At 39.5% G+C, this 19,196-nt stretch overlaps 1 protein-coding gene across 5 annotated transcripts in view; it reads left to right on the forward strand.

Moving 5' to 3' along the window:
• The window catches only part of LOC140361637 (receptor-type tyrosine-protein phosphatase U-like), a 422,151-nt gene that overhangs the window by 267,546 nt on the left and 135,409 nt on the right, over nucleotides 1-19,196 (forward strand). For all 5 annotated transcript variants that reach the window (XM_072447383.1, XM_072447385.1, XM_072447384.1 and 2 more), the window contains exons 9-10: nucleotides 280-389; nucleotides 11,280-11,481. In XM_072447383.1, the coding sequence (XP_072303484.1) occupies nucleotides 280-389; nucleotides 11,280-11,481 (312 nt within the window). The remainder of the gene's footprint in view (nucleotides 1-279; nucleotides 390-11,279; nucleotides 11,482-19,196) is intronic.

Here is a 19,196-nt window from a genome sequence, read left to right on the forward strand (position 1 = left end):
CTCTCAAAAGAGCCATACGGTATCATTTATTGTTTGTCTCTGCACTCAAATATAGTTTTTTTTTTTTTTTTTTTTCGTGAAGTAGCTCCCAAAATGCCAGTGTTTGCTCTTGGATGTTGGGATATCTGATGTTTCCCTCTTTCCCCTGCGTGAGGCTCTTTGTCCTGCTGTCACACAAACCCCCCGGCTCGCTGGACTCCATTAACTTAAGCCCCGGCACAGCTCCAGTGTTTGTTTCTCACACACTTGTTTTTCTTCTTCTTCCTCTCCACGCTGCAGTTCCCGGCGGCATCGCTCCGGAGTCGCTGACCTTCACCCCGTTGGACGATATGATATTCCTCAAGTGGGAGGAGCCAGTGGAGCCTAACGGACTCATCACACAGTATGAGGTCGGTTACGAGGTCGCTTTTAAAAATGTTTTATCTTGTTTTTTGTGGTATATTTTACAAAAAAAATCCAAAAAATTTTGCTTTTTAGATTTTTTGAAATACGTATTTTGACATTTGTATTTTGTAATTTGGCAGTAGATCTAAATCCAATTGTTGAAATAATCTGTGCTGTTTTTGATAAATCTTTGCTTGATTGAGGAAGTGCCATGCATTTTTCAACATTATCATTCTCAAAACTGAAATATTTTACATTATTCACAAAACAAAGTTCTGTCTAACTATTAATAACTAGTATCAACTTATTGCATCTTGTATCAAACTAGATGTTTACATTTTCACAAAAAAGGGACAAAGGAACATTTTGATTTGGGTTAATGTGACTTTTCAGCTATTGCTAGTCATTTGTCGTGCATTGTACTAACTTACTAGTTGGTTCCTAGTAATTTTGTGAGAATATTTTATACTTGATTGATGAAACTGCACAGAAGAAGTGGAGCTGGGAGTAAAAATAAATAAGTCAAAGTCTCCTATAAGACTAAAGGAGAGTTTATAAGAAGGGAGTGTCTACAGAGCCGCGGCGTGCAGCCGAAACTGTATTGATTTTTTTGTGCCGCTGCTCCTGAAACTGCTGGGCTATTTGACCGCGCCGGGTTAGACCGCGCCGAGTTAGGATTAAGGTTAGGGTTAGGGTTAGGGTTAGGGTTAAGGTTAGGGTTAAGGTTAGGGTTAGGGTAAAGGTTAGGGTAAGGGTTAGGGTTAAGGTTAAGGTTAAGGTTAAGGTTAGGGTTAGGGTTAGGGTTAGGGTTAGGGTAAGGGTTAAGGTTAGGGTTAGGGTTAGCCATGAGGCTATATGGCCGTGCCGTGGCTCCTGAAACTGCTGGGTTATTTGACCGCGCCGCGGCTCTGCAGCCACGGCCTTATAAGAAAGGCCAAAATTGATATTCCGTGTGTGGAATTGTATCACTGTCTGAGCCCATTGTTTACCTTTGTCAGAGAGAATATATATCCAGTTGGAAATGTAAGTGTAAATGTCACAGGACGACTGACAGTTGCTGAATAAACTTTCTGAAAAGGTCACAGATCGGGAAAGACACAACTAGCTGTGCCATTCAACTGTTCAACAACGACTAGAGCAAACGCAGGCTTAAGGCATTAAAATGTACCAAATACAGACAAAGACAGGACGGAGAGTAAAGGTGTCCAAAAGCCCATAATGTGTATAAATATCCAATAATGCTAACAATAGCTGTGGGCTAAATGCTACAGCCATACTAGCGCCGCCTGCTGTATTTTAATATCCAACACTCCATTAGTTGTGCTTAAAATGCATGTAATTCACCAGGAAACGTGTTAAAAGAGTGAAACATTCCTTATGAATCAACAGAACATTTTCACCTGCACCAGACCACGCCCCTAATATGACTCGTTGCCGACCGTATCCATGCAAACATTCAGTATCGTAATATAGCGATTGGTAGTCCAGGGTATTTTTTATATTATTTTTATTCCTATAATATCAATGATAATCAGAAGATATTTAAGCAATGCATCAGAAATATGTGGATTTAAATGAACTAGTTGAGGTTTAAAGTACGTAATATCCTTGTGTATCCTTGTCTATTTTGAATCTGTTCTTTTAGCCCCTCTGCCTGATGTTATGAGTAAATTTATATGTTGCCTTTCACTTTATTAGAATGTTTAAAGGAGATATGTGAAGTAATGGTCAAGTATTCTTGCTTCGTTGTGTACAGTAATCCAAACATATAATTTACTTTTGTGATGCACTTGCTCAAAGAGGGTTTGATTTTAAGTTGCAACGATGAATATAACATCACTTTAAATCAACTCATAAACCCAAACATTCGAAATTAAACTATTCCTGAAGTGGTGCCTCTTTGTTCTGAAAGCTGTCACGTCAAATGTGACTCTAAATGCATAAAAGAACAGCTTTTAAGCGTATTATGGTACTATATTGAATATGATACACTGACATGAACCATTTTGGCCACGACCTGCACACTCTGTACACAAACTAATTATGCAGGTGTCTATTTTTGTTTACTTTGCTTTTTTGCATTATGATTCCAAACCAGTCCCTCCATGTTACCTTGCTTCCCCGGCTGGTTCTTTCTGTGTCGTGACCCAGTTGTGTGCAGAACCATCTTTTCACAAACGGGGAGATTTACACTGCGCGCTCGTATGCTAATGAAGCCACGGCCCAGACTGCTCCATGTAATTACATAAGGGACACCCATTCTAATTATGTATTTGCCTAAGAGATGCCCTTACAAGGGGCCACTTTAGATGTGACTAATTCATTATTGATGGCCTTATAAAAAGGTGCAGGATTTAAAGTGTGGACTTTGCTTTGATTAGAGCTAAAACGATTAAATATTTGCAGTACAATTTTAACCCGCACACAGGTTTTATTATTGCACTGAGCAACAAGTTGAATTTATCAATTTTCATGTTCCCTCTATAAAAAAACACACTAAACTAAAGTTAAGTTATATGGTTGGAAAACTAATGAGTTTTTAAAGACCTCCTTGTTTTAAAGTTATTGAATGGGGGGGCTGTAGTGTGAGTGCAGGGGTGGAAAATTGTAAAGTCTGATGGATTTTTTTAATGAAGATTGAATTACTGATTCATGAAATGATCGTTGTAATCGTAATTCAATTTGGGGAGAAAAAACAAAACCTTTTTGCTGAGGGGTTATGCAGAGAACTTTCCCTCTCGCTCTCAGAGGCTTGTGATGAACCTGAGCAAGAAGAAACGTGAACAGCTCACATCAGAGGAGACGGGAACATTTTTGACACATGTAAAACAACCTAGGAACCAAAGAAATACTACTCGCTATAGTCTTAATCCAAGAGCGAGTCTTAATTAATAAATGTGTGCAGCAAGGGTAATCCCGAGCGAATCAGAAGCAACAGATGCCCTGAAATGTGAACCTGTTTCCTCTAACTGTGATTGTCCTGAAAGAGAAGAGGAGAGGAGAGGAGAAGAGAGGAGAGAAGAAGAGAGGAGAAGAGAGAGGAGGAGAGAGGAGAGAAGAAGAGAGGAAAGGAGAGAAGAGAGGCACAGAGGACAGAGACAGTTTGGTGCGCATCAGACCATTCTGTTTTACAGTTTTATCAGCATTTAGCAACACAGATACTGTTTCTAGGTTATTTCGGCTTCAATTTGGTTTGCTATTGCCAATGTATTTTCAAATCATTGCCAAATTAAAATGGCTTCCTTGGCAAAATTCTAAACTGGTAGATTAAAAATAATGAGACAAAAGAGCAATTGTCTCAATGAAATTCTGTAGATGTGAGTTACAGCATACACAACATTTGCATTTATTTATAATGAACTAAGCTAAATGAATGATCATGCAGGGGCCAAAAAACAAAAAATAACCATCATGCCTGCTTTATAATATGTAGTTTATCAAATAAGATCAACCTCAAAAGTGGGAGCCTAGAAAGTAAAATTTGACGTAAAACATAAGGGTGCCTCGGCTTAGGAAAAGTACTTGAAAAGTTTGAGAACCACTGCTCTATCGGATTGTTGAGAAGAGACGACATATGATAATCAATTTAAAATAACAGACCAAAAAGAGCCATTTTATATAAAATTGCAATAGTGGCTAATACATTTTTTGGTGCATGTTGCATATGTGGTTTCTCTGTCCTTTACAATGGATTATCACTTACAAATGTAATGTAATTGACTCTTTCTATTTAATTTTTATCTATTTGAATCTTGATGTCATTCTCTATCTCTCTGTTACTGAATATCATACATTCTAGCACAGTCTTAAGTTTATTTTGTTCCCTCTCCACCACCATCACCCTCTCATCAAGACTTTGGCCAGAGCCGTAAACTGTAGTATCATTTCAAAACAAGATAAAAAATTAAAAGCATTAACTCGTTTGTGAAAATCACGTATACACAACTACAATTATTTTGGGCCCAAAACAGAACCCTGTGGTACCGCACACTTAATTCTCTGCAACAAAGAATAGTATCATTTAAACTCGATAAAATGCTATGTATGCTATGTATATAAATACATAATTTCTCTTTACACATTTTCTATCCATGCTTTGATATTTCTTAAACGTAGAGTGGATGTCATTTGCCAAAACCCCGTGATTTGTATAGTATTTTGAAGCAAATCCCAGTGTCTCCATTGCAATCACATGTTTCACTCCATTATGGGAATGCTTTTGTTGACACTTTTAAAGATTCTATTGTGGCCATTGAAATTGTGAATTCGATTGCAATTACTCTTCACTCTATATCACTGGTTTGGATTGTAAGAAGATTCAAAAGGAAGTCGCTGTCAAAAAGAGAAAGTGTGAGGTGAGGAGGAGCAGGAGGAGACAGAGGAATGATTTGTGCTCTAACCCTGCTCCATACAGATGAGGCCCGCTGTCTGTAACATCTGACCTGCTGCTGCGCTGAATGGAAAACACGCCAAACATAATCAATAATGGATCAGAGAGAAAAACCATCAACATATTGTGCAAATACAATACAGTTTTCAGTAGGACTGAGTTCAAGGGTGCTTAAGCAGGACTTACTAGTATCATTTGTTTAGGACAGTACCTGGTAATGAACAAACACACTTGGACACTGTAAGCAAGGTGGGTGAAGTGTCTTGCCCAAGGACACAAAGATAATCTGCACTACCGCCCCCCTGTGGTACTGCGGTCATGGCCATAATGTTTTATCCTCCTAAATAGAACGTATTGATTACAGCTCGGGTCAGATAATAAAAAAGCATACTAACACATTTTCAGAAAATACAAATTAAACACAAACCACATTTGTGCATCGTTTGAAATCTTATTCTGAATGGATTCCTATAAAAGAAAACCACTGGGAGGCTCTGAATGGGCTTATTGAATTTGGGTTATTACAAATTTATATTGATGAAACTTTTTTGAATGGAAGATACCCATCGTCATTATATGCTTTTCTACAATTTTGTTGTACTGGTATGCATTTTTTATGTCTGTAGTCTAAATATTCTCAATTGTTTCCTCTGTAATATTGGCCTGACACCAATCAAATAATCTTTTGGAAAAATGTAATCAACCACAACTCAATTCATAAGTTGAAACAGAGATCTATCTATGCAGTGTGGATTAAAATAGTCTTTTTCTTAGTTGCAGTTGAAGATTACGCTTTCAAAGTTCAATTTGTTGGAAACTACAAACTAAAATACATAATAAGTACCTGTATACTTCGTCCGATACTGGTATTCGGTTGGAAAAAAACCTGATTTGTTCAACTTCCATTCTATTCTGTAAAGTTTCCTGCAGCCTGTCACCTTCAAAACTTGCCCTACTCCATTCTCTGTGTTTTCTGGAAGCGCTTTGTCCCAAAAATGATTGTGGATGTGGCTGTGGCTGCAGACAGGGGCCTTACACGATGAGGAATGGACACTAGCTCCATCTGCGGCCTGTTTGATTTCCTGAGTTGTGTCCGTCCAGATTTACAGCCTTAAACTCATTCATCAAAGGCTAGCAAATAAAAACAAACCAGCGCTAGCCAGGCCTCATTCATACTTGTCACGTTCTGTTTTCTCCTCGTGGCAGTCTCCCCATGTGCATGTCTGAGTTCTGACTTGTTTTTCACCTTTTTTTTAAACATATTTCAGTAGAAAAACTCCATACATTGCTAATGGTAATGTCTAACTTTGAGGCTAGCAGCAACTTTTTTCTTTCAAAGCCGTTTCTGCCCGGGAGGGATTTATTTGACAGGACTGTGATTCCCCAATTTGAGTCCAAATTCAATCTACACGTGCCCAGATGCTTCTGCGCAAATGTTGGACAAATACATTGGCAAACTACAGCTAATATGCAGAAATGTTGATTAATGTGCACTGTCTCAGTTCAAATAAAATAATAATAAATGAATAAATAAATACCTTTTTAATAACGTATAATACAAGATTAATATGAGTCCAACGTTCTGGAAACACAACATTTAATTGTGAATAAACCTAGACAAACAGATCAGTGCAAATAAAATGTGACTTTAGTGTAACATTTGGAGAAGCAATAGCAAAATGTCAGACTTTTTTAGCCCTGCTGCCTCCAAGCCCCCGGAAGCCAAGATGGCCGCCATTGAAACCTATGGAGCTGCTCATTGGCGCATGGTTCCAAAAAAGTTTTTTAGTTCCGCATTACTTCCTGTATACTGGTATATCTCCTCCCACTTTTGTGACGTCATCGCCGTGAGGCTTTGGCGTCGGGAGCGCGCACGTCACAGCAGCGTGAAAGACTGAGAACAGTCAACACGGACTTTTGGAATAATTCGGCTTGAAATAGTCTGTTTACGTAACGTATAATGATGAATTGTTGTATCCATCTATAAATATACATGTATCATGTTGTAAAGCTCTGATATTTAAGAGAATTATAAAGAAGTGTTAAGATAAAAAGTCTGGTTTAATGACAATGAATTACATTTAGAGGTCGAATAACGTCCTCATCATTTTCTGTAGTTTTTGGTTTGGGTATTTATTTTGTTATTAACTTTTCAGTTATTAATTTACATAATATAATTTGGCCAATATGCATTTTTTTAATCAGATGAGAAGAAATATAGAATATAATCATCGATTCTGTTACATAATTGAGTTAAGAAGTATTTAATTATATTCAGTTTCCTTTTGTGTCGTTTTTTTATCATGTCAATCTTTAATAAATACAAAACACATTTGTTTATTAATGTTTTAATAAGAATAATGAACATGAATGAACTTGTTCAATAAATGCAAATCTGATTATAACTACAAATGATAAATTGATTTTAGCCAGTTTTAGTTGAGTTTTAAAGCTACAGTGAGTTTTAAAGCTACAATGTGGGAGTCCCTTATTAAGGAGTTTTGGAGTCTGTGTACTGTTCATTATTATTATCATCATTAATAGAATCAGAAAATATATTGCCATTGTCAAAGAAAATAATTCACAAACAGTGGAACTTGCTTTGGTGATTCAGTGCAACATAAAAATATTAAAAATGATAAAACAATCTGTATAAGTCAAATAGAACAAACTGAATAAAATAAGATATTCCTTTATTGTCCACACATGGGGAAATTTTGCAACAATGTTGCAACACAGTAGATACAGAGGAAAAGGACAGAAAACTTATAGGAATTTTAAAAAACACTCTTAATAGATCGATCTTAATAGAAGAACTCTTATAAACAAAAACTCCTATAGACAGAACCTCTCATACCTTAATAAAGAATGGAGGGGGAAATAAAGATAAAATAAAAACAGCGTAAGACAAAATAATACTAATAATAATGGTAAAATAAACACTCTTTTTACATCAGTTATATGCACATGAATGTGACATTATTGTGTTAAATACTGAATATCTCAGTATTTAACAAGACTTTGTTTCCATGGCTACGCAGTCTTCTGTACTTCAGTAACTACACCGTTCAGCTCCATCGTTTGACTGAGAGACAAACAGAACATGTCACAGCTTTAGATTATGCAAGTCATATAACACACACTTCATATGTATAGATTATACAAGTCATATAACATACACTTCATATGTTTGTCCTGAAGCTGTTTTACAGACACATGTGACACAGCAGTGGCTCTTTTGAAGAACAATTATCATTTAGTTTTTTTGGTCATAACAAAACAGACATTTTATAAATTCAAAATACTGATTCTACACTGTTTACTTTTAGTCGAGGCAGAAGTTATTATTAAAATACCTTTTGCTTTGGAGTCGTCAGGAGTTTACTTGAGATGACTCTGTGTCTGCAGTGACCTGTAGTGACCTGTAGTGACCTGTAGTGACCTGTAGTGACCTGCAGTGACCTGTAGAGCTCTGGACAGCACAGACAGACTAAACTCACTGGTCAGCACTCTGAAGATGAGAAAGATACTCATTAGAACATTGATATATTCTGCACATTTAACAGAGAAAAGCTGGAATATGTTATTGACAGATTTACATTTCGCTCTGTAACACAAAAGTTCCTCTTTTCACATTAATTTTTAAAGCTAGAACCAAAAGTCATTTATTTATGCATAAGTTTAAAACTTAGACGTTAGAACATAACTGACATGTTTGCTAAATCTCTACATATTCCATGGAAGTAAATCCATGACATTCCTATAGAAAACAAGCGTGTGCTTTGTTTAAACACAGCACACGTCATTATGAAATATGTAATAAAACCTCAAATGTGGTCTCAGCCCCTGTAAGTACAGCACTGTCACTTTTACATACCTTTACATTTATATATGTAAGATATGACCCATTTCAGCAGGTTATATTTGAATTATTGATTGTTTTTTATAGCACATAATACAAACATCACTTTATTTCCCTTCTTTCTCTAGTTTTCCTTGATCTGTGCTTAACCTCTTGTCTCTTAGAACATTTAGTAAGAGAAATAATTAGTTATTTATTTGCAGAAGCACGAGCCATCACAACGTGTTGTTGCATCTTTGTGTAGCTAAACTTTAGCTTACGTTAGCTCGTGTTAGCTCGTGTTAGCTCGTGTTAACTGTGTAATCGTTGTTTTACACTTCATATGGAACGATGTGTGAAACGTGAGGAATGACATACAAACACAACTTACGTGTATCGTGGTCTCGTCTCGTCTCTTTTTTCTGCTTGTGTTTAGTTTCCGTCACGTGTTCTCCCGAGGCTCGTTCATGAGGGTCACGTGCGCGCTCGGTGCGCGTACCGTTCACCGGAAGGTTAAAAATGTATTTTTTAAGTATTTTAGAAACAGTTGAAGAGTGAAATTCCTTCTATTTTATTTTTAGACTAAAAACAATTCAGCATGTTTGGTAATTTTAGAGGCCGAACTCCTGAAATGGTCCGACCAAAAGGCTGCATTCTGCGAAGTGGCCACTACTCAATTTGGAGCCAGAGGCAGAGGGGGCGTACCCTATCCAGATAATATAATACATCCATGGCTGCCTCACCTGCACAACCCACCTTCACCGCTATGCTCTGCTCTGATAGGTTCATACCTCAGCCGGGCGCCTATCCATTCAGCAGTTAGGCCCTCCTCCGCCACAGCACCACCTTTGCCCCTCAGCACCATATCTACAATCTAATGGTCTTTCAGGTTTCTATTTGCAGCACCACCAGTGTCAAGGCTCCGGGGGAAAGAGTCCTCCAGAGCTGCACATCGCTCACACTTCGCTGGGTCTGAGCGCCAAACCTAATATATCTATCAATATGTAACATTATATCATTCAGTTGTATTTCATTCTTCAGCTTCAAGCACATATCTTCATTTGACTTTCTCCAGGTTGAAATGTGTTTGGTGATTACGACAGGGAGAATATTTTACGTGTTTTTTATCAAAAAAATAAAAATCATGAAACTCTTACTTACATTTGAACCGTTTCGTGTTATTTAAATAATTAAACTATAGTCAAGCTAACGACTAGCATGATTGACGCAGATTTTGTAACTTACTAAAAATGACAAGTGACGGCTGTGTTGTGAAATGGGGAGAGAGAGGGGAGAGACATTCAGCACATGTTTGAGACCAGGCACTGAACCCACAACGCCAGAGTGGCAGAAACAACTCAAGTGCAAGACGTTAAACCACTGCACTGTTATATTTTGGCCAGAAAATGTCCACAGTATGGCTTTAAATGTCGTTATCTTTCTTATTAAATTACAAGCATTTTATTGCTTAGAAACAAAGCAAAATACATGGAAAAATATGGTTATAACTGGCCTTGTTGAGTTTCCATGGTGATATATTTGTTGAAACAGGCAAAGCAATAATATCTCCAGTAGAAAAGTTATATAGTGCATCAACAGCTTGACTTTCCCCACTTTGTTATTGCTGTTTGTGTGAGATTTGTCTTCTAATCTGAGTTGAACCAGTATTTTCTTCCTCACGTCATTGGAAGTTCTCTAAAGTTAAACTTGTAAAGTGTGAATATCAGTGGTTAAGCAACAGAGATGATTTACTAGATGGGCTGCTCACGATGGCATCTTTTGCACCAGGCACAAGATTAATTGAGTGGAGTTTCTCATGAAAGTGACCTAAAATAAACTGTCCTCCAAGTTCACTCTTTCAGACAGTAAGTAATCAGCGCTGTGATGAGTGGAGGGTGCTACCAAGATTAAATAAGAGGAAATAACTTTGCATCACATGTTACGACATCTACAACTACATGACTAAACAACTACTAACTAACTAGTTTTCTTTCATTCCCATTGTGTAATACACTGCCTGTCCACTAAAAAGAGTGACCACTGCACAAAGCCTTCTCCAGCTCATCCCAAACACTCTCTCTGGGGTTCAGATCTGCAGTAGATTAGTCTCTGCTTCTCCTTAGATGTTTTCTGTGTTCAAAGCCAATGATTTGACCCTTCTCAAACACACTGACATCTTTTCCATGACCACGGGATTTGTCTTTCCACATGGTTGTTTCAGAAATAAGAATTACTCGGGTTTAAATACCGTGTTGCAGCTGAAAAATCATCACCTGCAGCAGAAGGAGAGGACCTACTGTATTTGCTGAGTTGAATCCAATTGGAGGCTCATTTTGTTTATTTTTGTACAGGCAAGTGTAGCCTAGAGAGCTACATTTGAGACACTACATTTGAGAGCAGTCTGTCATTTCTACCGCATTCTACATGTTTGACCTTGACTAGTACTTAGCTTCATAGAGACCACCTGAAATTGCTGAAAGGTTATTTTTTGCACTTTATAGTTTCTGCTAGCGTCATGATTGGAGAAGTTAAAATATCTATTCAGCCATTTCTGTTGAAAAAAGGCTCTTTATCGAGACGTTAATTGTCAGACTATTCTTACTTTCTACTGTAAAAGCACATTTCATCCCACTTAATCTGTTACTGTCGTTCTTGTGTGTCCAGATCAGTTACCAGAGCATAGAATCATCTGACCCTGGGATCAACGTCCCGGGACCTCGGCGCACAGTGTCCAAGTTGCGTAACGAGACGTACCACATGTTCTCCGGCCTGCACCCGGGGACCACCTACCTGGTGTCTGTGAGGGCCAGGACCACCAAAGGCTTCGGACAGACCGCACTCACTGAGATCACCACCAACATCTCCGGTAAGCTTCCAGACACAGACACAGGCGTTTACAAAGGAAATACAGACACCTATGGCACAGCTCTTAGAATAGTGGTTCTCAAACTGCAAAATGTGTACGCGCTGGTGGTGGTGCTGGTTGTAAACTGGTCTGAGGTGCGCTCGTCTGTGCCCGGAGGTTTTATGAAGCTTAAACAGTGACAAAGGATTAAACAGGACTTTTACAGAAGAACTCCACTTCAGGGAAAGAGAGCATGCGTTTGTACAAAGTGGAGTCTGAACGTGATGTACGTGATTGTCCACATTAGGTTTGGGATTTGTAAAGCTGTGCAGTCGCCCTGCACACTGCGAACTGGGTTGTCAGAGACAAGCAGAAGGTAATCTTCGCTCAGAGAGGAGAGAAATGGCCAGTTTGAAGAAGTTTTTTAAGTGTTTGAAGCCCAGTAAATTTAGATCAATTTACTTTACGGTATTTGCAAGAAATATAACATAGATATATTTAGTAGAAGTAGGAGTAGTAGTAAACATAGTAGAAGTAATTTACCCTGGAGAGACTCAGAAAGAACCGTTTAGTAGTAGTAGTAGTAGTAGTAGTAGTAATAGTAGTAGTAGGTGTTGTAGTAGTGGTGGTAGTAGTAGTAGTAGTAGGTGTTGTAGAATTAAGATTAACTATATCTGCTAATTTGAAGTGAATAAACCCAGAGAGCTCCTCATGTGCTGTACTGCACTGAACTGCACTGAACTGCAGTACAGTACATCACTCTGCTGATTTCACTGCCCTGTACAACACATTTACCTCTCAAAGAGCATTTTTCATTGTAGCCTGTTAGGATTTTATAGGCCTATTAAAACACCAGGTTATGGCGTTGCCCTACTCGCCCTGAAACGAGCTTCCTGGCCTCAGATTATCCAAGTCAATGATTCTAATAAATGAGAATTGCTTAAATTTTTCAGCCATTGTGCAAAAGCCCTTATTTTCCACAAAGAGTTGTTCTGTTCCTCGTTCTAATCAATTTCAGAAGAACTCCACAAAGAATGCCTTGTAATTTGCTCCCATTCTAAGAGTCTTTGATTCAATTACACATTTACTTTTAGTGTGCAGACGTTCAATGGCTTTTGTTTGATAGAATAAGTGCCATGTAAATTGTAGCTATATTCTTCTCAGCTACTTTGGCTGAGAAAAAGGCTGTTCAGAGAATGAAAAGAGTGGAAAAAGTGTAGGGGGGAAAAAAATGAAGTATTAAAAAACAACCTACCAGAACAAGACCAAGCTATTATGTAGGACTAAAGTGGATCATATATATAAAAGTATATAAAAACTCCTTTTCCTTCATTATAACCACTATTCTGTATCGAGGTATAAATGTATCAGCGGTGTGTGTGTGTGTTTAAATAAACTACAGTGCCAAATCAAGTGCGTTCTCTTGTTGTGCGTCGGTGCTCGTGCCAACCCACTGATGTTCTTTTAACGATATTCTTCATGTGCTTATTGTATGGCATTGTATAGTGGTAATCTGTCAACATAAAAGATAATTAAAGCTCAGTCAACTATAATTACTTTGCTTGTTTATTTGATATTTCAATGATTATGTTACTGTGTTCAGCAACGCAAAGGGACTGTTGGCAAATAATATAGGTTTTAGAATAATGTTATTATGGGCAAGAGTACTCTAACGTGTTACTTTTATAACGCAGTAACGTAACACGTTACAGGCAGTCATGAGGTAACATAACAAGTTATTTTCAAAAGTAACGCTACCCAACACTGTTTTCTACCACCTTTGGGAGTGTTTCCCACTTTGGGGTTTCCAGCCCGTACTCTGCACAGATGTTCATGTACACTTTGGCAGCCACTTGGTTATGGCGCTCCATGTATACTTTATACTTTATACACTGCCAGCATCTCACACCCTGCAATTTTATATATATATATATATATATATATATATATATATATATATATATATATATATATATATATATATATATATATATATTATATCACTAAATGTACAGCTTAATTTAACAGCTTCATCCAAATTGCAAGGTTTGACTTGGACTTACAAATTGTCAGTAAGCAATAACAGTAATTTTAATAGCATCAATAGTTTCTGCGTCTGTCGCTGTCGCGTCGATATGCAGGAAGGGCAACGCTGCTGCCCCTGGAGTCGACTAACAGCATAACGAAGACTTGGACTGCCTAGACAGACAGAGTAAATAAAGATAAATTATAGAGTGGATTTATATGAATACAGTGGTTTTGTATGGAGGAGTGGAACAGCTTTGTTAAAGATGTTTGTTTCGACAGATGATTAGTGCTGCATTTGATTGACAGGGTGGGGGCGCTGTTAGTGGGGCGCCCTGTTATTATGATAGTCGGGGAAACACTGAGTTGTGTTTAATGTCTACAGTCCATGTCTGTATGCCACGGCCATCTCCTTTTGAAATTATCTCCTGCAATTCATCTTCTGCTCATAACGCCGATGCTATCAAGTCAGGACTACTTACACTTATTCTTCCTATTTTTCTCTCTCTCTTGTAGTATATGTTTTGCCAGCTCCCATAGCCTTTATTCTTGCAGCAGAGTCCTTTGTCCATAAGGCTGTCTGCAGGCACTTAGATAATTGTGTTTACTCTGATGAAATAGTCTTTGCTATTGTATTTTTTCCTTCAAAGAAAGCAAGCCCCGATTCAACCAGGTTGCTTTCAATTCATATCTCTCTATTCAACATATTTTAGAAAGCTTGCATTGTCAAATTTTAATCAAGTAAATAAGATATTCCGCCTACACACCCTCACATCTCTCTGCACTTTCACTTATTATACATTATTATTATTATGCATAAACTCAACATTGTCCTCATTTATGAAGGTAATTTACATACCGTACTTTTCGGGCTACACAGGGCTCATGAATAAAGATAGAACTTGTCCATACACGGGCCGCACCTGACAATAAACCGCAGGTGCCCATGTTGTAACATGAGATATTTACACATAAATAAACACGGTAGTGATGCGTCTGTCTTCATATCTGGTTCATCTGCTCCTGAGCTTGTACTTGTCGAGTGAGTGTTACGTTGTAGCATGAGATATTTACACAGAAATATGGTCCATGGTAGTGATACACAGGTTGTCTTTTGTCCCGTGTGTCAGGTCGGGCCAAGAAAGTTTAATTTCAATCTGTTTCTAAACTGCAGATCGCCGTATATCGCAGGTCCACGTGGGAAAAAGTAGTGGCTTAAACTCAGAAAAGTACAGAACATATATTCTCTAGTCAATGAGACATGACTACTTATAGAGCCCTTTATATCAGAGGTGGGAGACTAAAGTCACATGACTTGACTTCGACTTGAGCCTAATGACTTGGAATTACTTGGCTTTTATGGACTAATTACATTTCTAAAGAACTATAACATGTGTAAATGCTCTTCAGAATTTCTTTTTCACAACAGCTTCACTTCAGGGGAGGACCGGGTTAAAACCAGGCCTGGACTGCCCATCTGGGGCACCGGGAGTTTAGGGTCTTCTTGTCTTCTCATTGTCACCCGGGAAAGCCAACAGACTCCAATGCTGGACGCTGCACCGCGAGGCCGCAGTACCGCGTGGCCGCTGCACCGCGAGGTCGCTGCACCGCGAGGTCGCTGCACCGCGAGGCCGCTGCACCGCGAGGCCGCTGCACCGCGAGGCCGCTGCACCGCAAGGCCGCTGCACCGCGAAGCCTAAAGCCCCTGCACCGTGAGGCCGCTGCACCGCGAGGCCGCTGCACCGCGAGGCCGCTGCACCGCGAGGCCGCTGCACCGCGAGGCCGCTGCACCGCGAAGCCTAAAGCCGCTGCACCGTGAGGCCGCTGCACCGTGAGGCCGCTGCACCGTGAGGCCGCTGCACCGTGAGGCCGCTGCATCGTGAGGCCTAAAGCCCCGCCACCGTGAAGCCTAAAACCCCTGCACCGTGAGGCCCCTGCACTGTGAGGCCCCTGCACCGTGAGGCCGCTGCAGTAATGAGCCTTGTCAATAACAGCGATCGCTCGTACAAGAACACTAAGGATGAGACATTGCACAAGCAGTTTTTATTTTACGTTGTCAGACCTCATATTCACGTTGTTTACCTTATTTTTATTAAAAAAAATATGTTTGTTTTCTTTCAGCGCCATCAATGCGTTTACCGCGGACAAACTTCAATAATTTAATTTTGATCAGCAGTTACAGTTCTAGTTTTTAAAGATTTCACTGGCATTGGAATCATTGGCTTATGAACAAACAACCACAACTTAACTCTTTTGAAGCATTACAATCTGTGTAACAATAAACTGTGCTACCTTTTAATACAAGGCCATAGATCAAACCAAGTTTGCAATGTGAAATGCACTAAACCAGACAAAATCCCCCCAGTTACATTTGAATTAAATATACACAAATAATAGGTTTAGCTTAGCATATTGATTATGCGGATTGTATTATTTACACATTTACATAATAGTTTATTGGTTTCAGGCTCAAAACATCAAGTCCTACTACAGTGTTAATGGACTCACTAAGGGATCATCTCAAAATGGGTTGAAGCAGAAAAGACTTAATTTTTTTCGTCTCTCTCTGGACCCCCTCCCCCCCAAAAGACTTTGTCTGGCTTCACATAAAATGTTACGCGTTGATAAAACGATAGTAGCTTGATAGACCCTGCTCACCCCTAGTGAACATCCCTGAACATCCTTTGGTAAGTTTATATTTATCCAAATAATGTCACCTGTCGCGCATGTTTGTTTACTCAATCCACATGGTCCACGGGCCCTAGGGGCCCTACGGTACATCTCACTCAACCGAAACTGTGAGATGACCACATTGAGATGTGAACCTGTAATTGTCAATTGCCTACATTTAGACCTTAGACATGTCAGAATGACAGAAGCGGAACACGTGCTTTTGTCTCAGTGAGAATCTCACATCTTCTGTGATTGGCCGAAACCTCATGCAAGTTTGTCAGTGCGTAGCACGTTTCTAGAGCCAAATCTATTGATAATTTTCTGCGCCGCGTCTTGCCGCAAAAAAGCTTTTCCAACTTTTCTGCACCAGCCGCGTTGGCGACGGCGACGCCCGCCTCTTGCGCGGGCCACGGCGCGCCGTGCTCCCCCGTGCCCTCCCCGTAGCACCCGCGCACGCACCCGCCCCGCTCCTCGCACGCACCCGCGTACTCCACGCACTCGCCGCCTAATGTTGGCCTAATGCTCGTTGCAGTTTTTTAGCATTTCAAAACAATGACTGCCACAATTATTATTAAGTATTGAAGCTTCAAAGCAACAAAAAGACGAAATGTAGGTTCAACCCCCCCAGCCCCCAAGACGAAAAATATTAAGTCTTTTCAGCTTCAACCCATTTTGAGATGATCCCTAAGATCTGATGGATTTTCTTGTTTGTTGAATGCTCTGTGCGGCGCTGAACATGAAGAGTTTACAAAGATTAGATAACACTCGCACACATTTGCGCCTGTCTCCATTAGTGTTTAGGAACTAGCTTTACAGATAGTTAACAGTTGCTCCAATAAACACCAGGAAGCCTCTTGCCGTTTTGGTTATTTACTGAAGCTTTGACTGTAAAACTGTAACATACAAAAATAGCAGCATATTACAATCATGTTACAACATTTTAATGAACACAACACATGCTCAGCTAGATAAAGATATACATTTTAGGTAAATATGATGTAGAAAAGAATAACATTGGCTAAAATACCCCAATAAAAACGTGTGTCAAATTAGCGCTTAGCTTGATGCTAACATGTATTGAAAATGCCAGACATGCTAATGCTAATCGCGTCATGTATTTTATCGCAAATTTCACCAATATTTACAACTTTTAGATGATATACAGCAAATAGGTCTACTCCTAACAGTACAATACTTACAGACAGATATTTCAAAGGACCAAATGACAGTTTAGAGGCTCAAACAATATAGCATGTGACTGTAGAAATGTCAATGAAGAAACTACGGAAGCTCTGAGCAGACAAAAACACATGAACTCAAAACGGAAATCTTTTACCACTGGGGGCAGCACACTCCCCGCCTGGTATACTGAGATACCACTATACTTCACTAAACAATAACACAACTTCTGAAATAGGTCTTGTATACACCTTAGGAGTGCCTTCTTTGACTACTCGTACGTCTATTCTACGCACTCTGCTGTCTCTGCTAGGATAAGTGTTCACAACTAATCCAGTAGGCCATTCATTTCTCTTAACCTGAGAGTCTTTTAAGAGTACAACATCTCCAACAGCCAAGTTTGGTTGCTCTGTTTGCCATTTTCTTCTAGGTTGAAGTGTTGCAAGATACTCTTCTCGCCAACGTTTCCAGAATGAATCAGCAAGATTTTGCACTTGTCTCCATTGTTTCCTGTACAAGTCTTTCACATCAAAGTCCCCAGGAGGAGCGGAGATTGGATAGATTTTCTGAGTGAGAAGAGCACTTGGTGTGAGCAAATCGGGTTGATCAGGGTCCTCATTATCACTTTTCCTCAGGGAGTCAGGTCCAGTTAACCAGTTTGTGGTGTTTAGAAGTGAGGCTGGCACATTCCGTGTTCCATGATCGGCAGGATTGTTTTCGGTGCTTACAAAGTGCCATTGACTGGGGTCAGTTGACTTTCTAATGCGGGCTACTCGATTAGCTACATAGACGTAAAACCTGCGACTTGTGTTGTTGATATAGCCTAACACGACACGACTGTCCGTGTAGAACCTGACTTTGTGGATTTCTACATCAAGCTCCTCAAGAAGCATGTCGCCCAGCTCTACTGCCAGCACCGCAGCACATAACTCCAGGCGTGGTACAGTGTGGACTTGACGGGGAGCTAGTTTGGATTTGCCAATGCAGAAACCAACATGGACAAGATTTTCACTGTCTGTGACTCGAAGATATGCGACAGGTGCTATGGCTTGTGTGGAAGCATCTGCAAAGATACACTTGAGGAGGATTGTACTAAAAATGGTGACTTGACCAACTTGGCAAAGAGCAATGACTCGATTTGACTCACTGACCCTTGTGACCCTTGTGACCCTCGTGACCCTTGTGACCCGGGGACTTGTACTTACTTGTGACTTGGACATAGGTGACTTACTCCCACCTCTGCTTTATACAAACAAGAAAACTTCCTATAAGTCACGCTCCCATATATCGGCACAGTATCGGTATCGGCCAATATTCACGTCATTGAGTACTATTGGCATCAGTCAAAATTTAAGCGTAACAAAAGCGTTAACTCTGCCGTTCCTTCAGAAAGCGTAAGAAAATAACTGCTGCTGCTTCTAACAGAACAGACTGTAAAACTTTAATCCAGTCAAAGCATATTCATTATAGTCAAAATTCATAAACGCAAGGGGGTTTTCAGGCATTATTTTACTAACTTTCCACCATGTTTACTCTGTATAACTTTAGTGAGAGTGGTTTTGAGAAGGAAAGGAGAGCTACAAAAAATCTGGACAGACACATGGACTGAGGAGAAGCTGCTGTTACAGGAGGAGGCGGAGCAACGCGATGATGACACACGACTGGAGAGGTTCAGAGAGACTTGTGTCTAAATAAAGAATAATCACACAATATATAACCTACCTATATCTAAACCGAGAGATAAATCAATGATAGCCCTTTCCAACGTTTTCCTTTTTTTCAAGAATGTAGGGTAGATGTTCTAACTGGTATCGGTATTAGTCTGAAATGTCCATATCGGTAACATAGACTACCTTCTG

Source organism: Eucyclogobius newberryi, unplaced genomic scaffold (assembly GCF_026437365.1).
Source record: "Eucyclogobius newberryi isolate DKJ021-1_F unplaced genomic scaffold, fEucNew1.0.hap1 SCAF_16, whole genome shotgun sequence".
Classification (NCBI taxonomy): domain Eukaryota; kingdom Metazoa; phylum Chordata; class Actinopteri; order Gobiiformes; family Gobiidae; genus Eucyclogobius; species Eucyclogobius newberryi.